We start from the raw sequence: 8,956 nt of genomic DNA, 5'->3' as shown, positions 1-8,956 counted from the left end.
TGCCACCAAGATCATGCATTACTCATATGTCCTGCTTTTGGACAAATACACACAATGAAGAATCCAGTTTTCTCCCAGACACCAAAGCAAGCAATCGTCTCTCCCTGCTCCCCCTCCATAAGTGAAGGAAAATAACTTGCGCACTGCATGTCAATATTTGTTTTTCCTTTTGTACTTTTTAAATCAAATAACAGTTGAAAAACTACAATGTACTTATTACTATCCCTGTTATTATTATTCGAGACAACAATGCAAACGAAACCGCGTACAGCGTGAAAGGCTGGCAATGATTCAGCACTTGTTGCTGTCAAATCAGAGATCCCCTGCGCGCCTGCGCGCCTGACCCAGCGCTCACACAGGCTTGAGAAGCTGCCGAGTCATTGTCTCAGATACAGCTCGCCGCTATTGGCCTTCGTATGTGCACATATCTGTAAGTCTATTTCATACAATACAATTATGCACGTATTTATGCACATCGCCGTGCTGTTGCTGTCTTCAGCGGCTCCCTCGCTGGGCCGCTCCCGGGCAGACGAGCCTCCTCAGCCGTGCCAGGCGCCCCTGCAGTGGGAGGGCAGGTCGGTGCGGTACGAGCACAGCACGGGCAGGAACACCCGGGCCATCGTGTCCTATGATGGGCAGAATCAACGGATCAGGGTTTTGGAGGAGAAGAAAGGACACATTCCCTGTAAGAGGTACGTATCTGTATTGAATGCTAGATTGTGCATGAGCCTGGCCATGTCATCCAGAGAGAGCGCTGACTCTTTTCATGGTCCGGTTTAATTACCCTTATGAACACATTGATGGGTTATGTATGAAATGGTTTGACTAAACTATGAGCAGCCTATTTTTCTGGTTGTTGTTGTTATTATTATTGTGCAAGTCGGTTATTGTTTTAATCAAGATCTAAATATTACCATACGATTTACGATACTGATTAATTTGCATCACAGGCATATTGTTTTCGGATTTGGAATCTCCTCGTTTTTCCTTTAATCTCCAAATTGTTTGAGCATCCTTGTCAATGGCGTCAACCGATTTAGCCTATTCGTTTAAAAGCAGAACCAATAACAGGTGCAGACACCCTGCATGTGACAAGAATGGGCTGTTGCAAGTTTTTAGATAGCATATAAACAAATAATTGTAATTGTGTAATAATTGTTTACTGTTAAACAATTAATTACTGATATAATAATAGTAATCATAATAGCTCTTCATCGACTATTATTTAATTTAGCCCAGTTCTAGGCCTAGATAAAATAAAAAAAAGGTTAATAAAAGTGTTTGATACTGTCCGCTAGAGGGAGTCAAGGTTAGACAGTTTAAAAACACAAGCAGGTTGGGAACCAGGGTATAATAGTATTTATTCTTATTCCTAGCATTTAATCTATAGGGAATGTGTGGACTAAATACATTTTGTGTTTTATTTTTTCCTGCTTTGATTTGGTCTAGCCCTTTATCCTGTATTAAAATGTTTTTATAATCTGTATAATTTTTATTTTCAGAGTTCTGCACAAGAAAAATAAGGTGAAATACATACATTTATGGAATACATATTTATGGAAAAAAGCCTGCAGACTGCTGCCACCGGGACAGAGTAAAAAGTTTTTAATAAATGAAAAACTACCTTTCCTCTTTACTGTTCTGCACAGAATTACAATCTGACTTCACTGCCACAATTCCAGAGCTGTTCCATTTATGTAACTAATTTCATTTTCTGGTCCACTTTTCTTCTATAACTATTAATTTTGGGTATAGAACTGCTCCTTACGAAACAAAAAGAAGGACATATCCTTATATAGTCATTATTAGATATAATATTCTTATTATGATTGAAAGCGGAAGTTATATCTATAGCATTTGCTACTTTGAATGTTTTGTCTTGTTGTGTGTCTTTCAGGTTCTTTGAATATATCTACATTTACCAGAGTGCAGTGCTGTTCCAGATTGAGCAGGTCACCAAGCAGTGCTCCAAGATAGCTCTCACAGAGGCCTGGGACCCCTATGATATTCCAGACAATTCCACTTATGAGGACCAGTACTTCATTGGGGGGCCGGGGGACACAATACAGGTGCAAGAGTGGTCTGACAGAAAGCCTGCCCGTAAAAGTAAGTAAAGAATCCAAAGTCACAGTCATACCACCAGCTAGACCAGTGGTTCTCAACCTTTTTCACTCCTCCTTAACTTAACCTACAAGAACTAGGGATGGACATTATACTGGTTTTACTGTTTACCACGGTTTAAATACACTACAATATAGTTACCATTCCTGTTGTGCTGCACCATGTTCAAATAATCATTTTATAGTATACATGGTACGTACCTTTCTGTGACATGAGTCCTACAGGTCCTGCATTGCTTTAGAAATATAACTGGATTGATAACATTTAATCCTATATAGAGTATATAATACTCTCCGAGCAGTTTTCCTTATTTTGGGATTACACTGTTGACACTGGATATGCATTTGCAATACTCTGCTCTCTCACTTTCAAAAGACTTTCTTTCACCTGAGTGTTTTTTTGCAGGTTCCCAACATAATTCAATAAAGGTCTACTTAACCAATACACTCATCCCTCCATGGTGCAGAAACCCAAATCAGCAACACAGCCAACCACATTTGCCTAGACTCTAGAGATCAGTCCATTCGTTGTTTTTCTTTCTTAACAATTTACTAACATGAAAAAGACCACATACAAATTATCATATTTTTGTTTTTACACAAAGACTAATCTTATCCATTGACATCCTTTTGAAGTTGGGGTTTAGGCTGTAGTAGCAACGCAAAGAGTCTGTTCAAGATGTTCATCAGTTATTCCATAACTCAGTTATTTCTATCATGTTCGCTATTTAAAAGTATGCCTCACAGCAGTATGTTGATCCAGACATGGGACATATTGACAAAGCCAGTTGTCTCAAGATTTCTCAGGATTGGTGCATTCAATACAGAATGTGTCTGGGCAGTCACTTTGCCCAGTAATCTTCACCTATAAGAAGATATCTAATTTACCCAGGAAAATGTATTACTAGCAGTTACATTCCATAACCCTCTTGCTTCATTTGTTGCCATTAAGAAAGTGTCTTCTGTTTTGCTGAAGCTGCTCGCTGACAAATCATCAAACAGGAACTGCATTATCACATCACTCAAAGAAAAATATATTTTCAGCACCGTGCCTTTACTGAGCCACCGTATATATTGTTGTGGAATAGGAAATCATCGAATTTGGCATCAACTTCCTGAAGAAAAAGCTTTGAATTGCCTGTGTTGCAGGGTCAAGGAAGTTTTATCACCACTCTTGGACTGTGACAGTGAAATTGAGGAGGAAGTTTCTGAAGCTGAAGACAATTGTGATGATGATACGGATTTTTGTGAAGTGTCTTCTGACAGCTCTGAATATGATGACAATGAATCTGCCACATTTTCTCATTCAGTAAAAGAAAGAGCAGGAACATCAGATGTTTCTCAACAAACCACTGCTTCTAGTGTGGGAAACATTCAAGTCCAAAGATGGTAACAATACACAGACATCATCTCCACGTGCATGTCAAGGTAAGTTGTCAAATTGCAACAACATCAAAATGGTTGCGGGACCAACTAGATATGCTATAACATGCATCGATTATATCAATCAGCATTTGATCTATTCATACAACCAGCAAATGAAAAAATAATACTCCAAATTACCAACAAAGTGGAAAGAACTCAACCAGGTTGACTTGCAAGTATACATTGATTGTTGCTGTTAGCTGGAGAGTACAGATTCAGAGGAGATGCTACTGGAATATAGAAACTGGTAGGGCAATATTTCCAGCCACTGTCACCGGAAACATTTCACATGATTGCTAGAGTAATTTGCTTTTTTCCATTGCAATACTAGACCCAGTCAATGTGACTGTAATCTGGGAAGAGTGGGATGAATGGGCCAAGCATTTGCCTTTGTATTACTATCCAGGGGAAAATGTTACAGTAGATGAATGCCTTGTTCCATTCAGAGGGTGTTTTCCTATGAGGCAGTATATGCCTAAGAAACCTGCAAAGTATGGCGTAAAAATATGGGTAACTTGTGATGCTCAGTCTAATTATGCAATACATTTGCAAGTGTACACAGGAAAACAACCTGGAGAAGCACTTGAAAGGAATCAACGGATGCAGGTAGTTTTAGAAATGAAGGACTCAAAGGTCACAACTTCTTCACTAGTTGTACATTGCTGAAGATATATTTCTTCAGTATTCTTGTAACTGAATACAATTATTTTTGTTTGATATGGTTTTGATTTTTGTTTATGTACAACTTATTTAGCATTATGATACAGTTCAATGTGTATTCAGGTTTATAATAAACAAGTTAAGTTAAGCATAAAGCATTGCAAATAAAAGCATTTAATCAACTTAATGTTTACATTTGACAGAAATTGCATTGAGTCAATATGACCTGAAATGGATGTACCTAAAATCCCAATATACACTACCGGTCAAAAGTTTTAGAACACCTCCATTTTTCCAGTTTTAATTGAAATTTACGCAGTTTAATGTCTCAGTGTACTCTGAAATGAAAGCATAGAACAAATAAACAATCAAAACAAATAATGGAATCGTTTTGTTTAACAAAATGTAACTCCTTAATCTGACAAACCCCTCTGGTCCCTTAAAAGGGCACCAAAACCGTGTGCTACTCTTCACTGTTGTGTTGTTTGCCAAGTGTTTGGTATCCCATGAAAGCTGAGACTCTCAGCTTCCTAATGATGTGAAGCATTCTCTAATGTGAAACTTTTGTTTTTTATGCCCCCCCAGCATTTATGCCCAACCCACTCTGAAATGGGGGAGTGGGGGGATACTTGGTCTGAGTAGGAATCCAAAATCAGAAAATATTGACAATTATGACATATTCTGGAACCAGACAGACTACTGATCAAAACAAGACCCTCCACGTTTTAGTAGAAGCAACACACACCCGTAGAGAGCTCAATGAGACCCCCCCGGAGCAGACTGCGTGTTTACCCCCCGGACCCTGAATGACGGCGGGCGACACAGAAACTGTAAATCGGATGTGTTTGAGAATGAAACGCGCTGGAGCCAAGAGAATAAGCTTTCAAACGATGTGTGCATTGTAGGAATATAGTGTAACTTCTATGCATAGGAGCTGTGCGTAACACTGCCAAATAATGCTTAAGAGGATGTAGTAACACAGTATATAACTCTGAAATGTACATTATCTTTCTGTTTTTGGTAACCTAAACTTTTTTTTTTTAACCTCTGGCAGTTTACCACTTACCTTTGTACCATTTCAGGTTATTCACTGGACTTGAACTGCTTAAATTTCAATAAAAACTTGAAACATGGGGTTTTTCTAAAACTTTTGACCGATAGTGTAATAGGGGGGTTAAATTACAATGTTTGATCAGTGCCACTGTCACAGTACATATTAGGCAGACTGGTTTGCTGTTAGGTCAATCTAGAAGAATAAACAAGAAATCAGATGTGACAGTTATCTTTAAAAATGCAGTTGTTTTTTTTAATTCAGTTTTCCAAATCTTTTGAGAATTGAGGAAAGAGTAGTCAAATCTACAATTACCATTCTGATAGTTGCAAGAACTGTCACAACATTATTTGCACAGAGAACAATGAACACTTGGCACATCCCAAAAATTAGCATTGAATGAATTTGTGAATCTGTCTTATTTAACACTCCATAATTTCTGTATATCTTTATATATTTCAAAATGAAACTGCATCTTTGCAAAGACCTCCCTTACCACCATTACTGTAATATTAACAAATACATACAGCAGCACTTACAGTAATAACGTTCCACAGTTGGAATCACATTGGAAAAATTAGTGAACCTGTCATATTTCAAAATGGATATTAAAACAAGTTCATTGTCAAATATTAAACTTGGTCTCTCCAATAAACCTCAATCATTACTATTGCTGTAAATTTCATGACCAATTACAATAGCGTTTCCCAAATGGGCATACGCAATAAAAGTGCATGGGCGAAATTGGTGTATCTATCTATTGTACACTCCATACATCCAAATCCATCGATTGTCCATGACAAATTGCATTGAATTCTTAATATAGTTTTCCCTGCCTAGCTTTTCTGTAAATGTCATAAAAAAAATACGGTAGCATTTTTCAGTTATGACATCCCAAAAGGGGCTCATGCCATACAATATTAGGGATATGTTTGCTCAGTGAATTTATATATTTTCAAGACCAATGTCTCGTCATGATTGCCCCAGACCACTTGATAACGTGCAATGCTATTCATGAATTTCATAACTAATGACAGTGTTTGGGAAATGGATCAGAGCTGACAATGCTTTTTTGGCTCATGATGCTTTTGGGAAATGTTTCCTGATCCCTCATATGATAAAACTAATAATAATAATATATTTCAAATTAAAAAAAAAAAAAAAGAAATACATAAAAACATTACTAATTGCCAAACTCTGAAAGAATGCCAACATCTTTTAACAGGCATGTGTTGTATAAATTATTCAATTTGTCGATGCCTGTCAGTTACAAGAGCAGATACTGGGATGTGCCAACTGAAAATATTTGTCAGCCCCTGTTTTAGTCCTTTCAGTTTCAAATGAAAACTGCCTCCTGTTTTATTCCTCTAAAATAAGGGTCTATCATGTCACATGTTTTTAATTTATTTGTATTCATACAATGAATGACTAGTATCTGTATCACTTCTTTGACATAAACACAATTTATGATTTGGACTCTTTAAGTCCTCTATTTATCTTAGTTTTCCTTTAATATTTTGTGAGTCCAATTAATTTTGCAGCACATTGTTTAATGTTATTTTTTCAGTTAAATAAACTGGACCTGACAAGCTTGACAAGTCCTATATAACCATAAAGGATTAACTATATTTCAGTTTCAGCTTTGTAATACACAAAGAAGAATCAGAAATGAAATGGGTATAATGTATTTGTGATAAATTATAATACATTTCTATGCATTTGCATATGCGCACAACAATGCAATGTTGGATTTCTTTCTTATTAAAGTTTTGGAGTTGGCATATAGTATTTTCCATAAAGATCCTTATGTATTTTTAAATCTAGTGTCTAACAGAAATGTTTTGGTTAATTTCAGATGAAGCTTGGGTTGGAGTTTACACGGTCAAGGACTGTTACCCGGTGCAGGAAACATACACAAAGAACTACAGTGTGACAACCTCCACCCGTTTCTTTGATCTGCAGCTTGGAATCAGTGACCCAGCAGTGTTCACTCCACCCAGCACCTGCCAGTCTGCGCGGGCAGAGAGGATGAGCCAGGACTGCTGATTCCTTAGGACCACACACTTCCCCTGCCATGACGGGCAGCTGTGTAGCGGTTAGGACTCTGGCCACTGGAGCAGGGGGTTGTGGGTTCAGTCTCAGGTGGGTGGGGGACACTGCTGTTGTACCCTTGAGTAAGGTACTGTACCTAGATTGCACTAGTAAAACACAGTGATATAGTAATAAAATAAAAACTAAAAAAACTATAGTCAAGCATGGCTGATGCTTGTGTGATCTAGAACTGGAAGAGCAAAGGTTAATGAAAGGTATTAGTAGTAGTAGTAGTTTTTACCTTCCTCGATATGAAAGGCAATATGGCATCTGCTTTTTTGCCTCAGAGCTCTAAGTGTCTTTATTGAACCAATTGTTTGAGAACAATTATTTAGTGTAACCATTTTTGTTATTGTCATTTTGTAAAACTATAATAACTACAATAATTGACATTCATATATTTTGACACTATGGTAATATTGTATGCAAGGTGATAGACATTTCAATATGTTAATATGGAATTTGATGTCTTGAAAAAATATGGATTTGTAGGTGATCATTCTTAGAGAGTATACAAATGCTGCATTACCAATATTATTAATACCTAGGGGTACTCACCGTGATCACAAAATATAGATATAATAATGGAAAAAGTAAAGAGCTATTTGAAGAAAAAATAACTTGAAGAAAAGGAGTAGTGAAATTAACAATTTGTATGAACAATCAAAATGAAACAGATCAAATTTGTATTGAAGAATGATACAAGTTAGTAAAAATCATGCTAAGAGCTCATTAACAAATATCATCCTCATCCTTTTTTTTTGCTAAAGATGCCTCTCGAAGACATTCATGTATTTTTTCTTATCAGAGAATAAACTGCTGCTCGTGAACTATAACTATTACTACTACTACTAATTATTATTATAGAATCTATGGCTTGTATGGCATTTTTTAATGCACGAAAACTTTTGTGTTGCTAGGTTTTGTTTCCTATAATTGTTTTTGAAAAATATGTAGACAAATTATTTCAAATTGGGATACGTAAACCTTTGACAAAAACTATATTGTGATTTTGTTTTTTCATTTATATTATGCTATTTTCCAGTTTGGGGTAAAAAGGTTGCTGAAAGAACATTTGAAAGGTACAAGAGAGCTTTCAAATGAGAATTCAGTGATATAGCCACATAGTCGCCTTCCACTTGCTGCTCGAGTTTGTCAAGCACATATCAGTTTTATATTGTTTTCTGTTAATTATATGTAAATATAATCAGAGATTAAAAATAAATAAACATTTACTGATAATACAAAATAAACTTATCTATATTTACAATCTGTCTTCAATATGAAAAAGTTGCTTTAATTGTTCATTAAATGTCCTACATGTATACTGTTACATTTATAGTTACAAATAGCTGCTTAGCTATTTAAGGCACCCACTAACATTTACCTATTACATTTTGAACCTGTGACAGAACTATTTGTTTTTATATATAACTGTCTTATGCTGATAAATGCTTTCATCAACTGTTTCCTATCTAGCTGAATTCAAATAAAATACAGATCAACAAAATTGTATCTGTCTTCTGTGTCTGCCTACCTATCTCTCAATCTCTCCATCTCTTTATCTGTCTTATCTGTATATCTGTTATGTATATTTCTTTCTGCCTGT

At 36.3% G+C, this 8,956-nt stretch overlaps 1 protein-coding gene across 2 annotated transcripts; it reads left to right on the top strand.

The window, feature by feature from the left end:
* The first annotated feature begins 332 nt into the window (after window positions 1-332).
* epdr1 (ependymin related 1) lies at window positions 333-8,867 on the top strand. Of its 2 annotated transcripts, XR_010822313.1 has the most exons (4): window positions 333-692; window positions 1,898-2,106; window positions 3,270-3,548; window positions 7,112-7,213. XR_010822313.1 is itself a non-coding variant. In XM_066723623.1 (3 exons), the coding sequence occupies exons 1-3, from the start codon at window positions 457-459 to the stop codon at window positions 7,300-7,302; spliced, it is 636 nt and encodes a 211-aa protein (XP_066579720.1). In that variant the 5' UTR covers window positions 335-456; the 3' UTR covers window positions 7,303-8,867. The 2 variants fall into 2 exon arrangements, 1 of the variants encoding a protein (XP_066579720.1); XM_066723623.1 differs by lacking the exon at window positions 3,270-3,548 and having other exon boundaries at window positions 335-692; window positions 7,112-8,867.
* The last annotated feature ends 89 nt before the right edge of the window (window positions 8,868-8,956 follow it).

This window comes from Amia ocellicauda, chromosome 2, assembly GCF_036373705.1.
Source record: "Amia ocellicauda isolate fAmiCal2 chromosome 2, fAmiCal2.hap1, whole genome shotgun sequence".
Classification (NCBI taxonomy): domain Eukaryota; kingdom Metazoa; phylum Chordata; class Actinopteri; order Amiiformes; family Amiidae; genus Amia; species Amia ocellicauda.
Note: the sequence above shows the minus strand (reverse complement) of the source record. Positions and strands in the feature narration are given on the sequence as shown.

What these genes read in the sequence shown, in the direction of transcription:
- epdr1 (XM_066723623.1), top strand. Translation starts at nt 457, where the DNA reads ATGCACGTATTTATGCACATCGCCGTGCTGTTGCTGTCTTCAGCGGCT. An exon ending in GGACACATTCCCTGTAAGAG is followed by an intron (nt 693 to 1,897) that starts GTACGTATCTGT and finishes TGTGTCTTTCAG; the next exon opens with GTTCTTTGAATATATCTACA. An exon ending in CAGAAAGCCTGCCCGTAAAA is followed by an intron (nt 2,107 to 7,111) that starts GTAAGTAAAGAA and finishes GGTTAATTTCAG; the next exon opens with ATGAAGCTTGGGTTGGAGTT.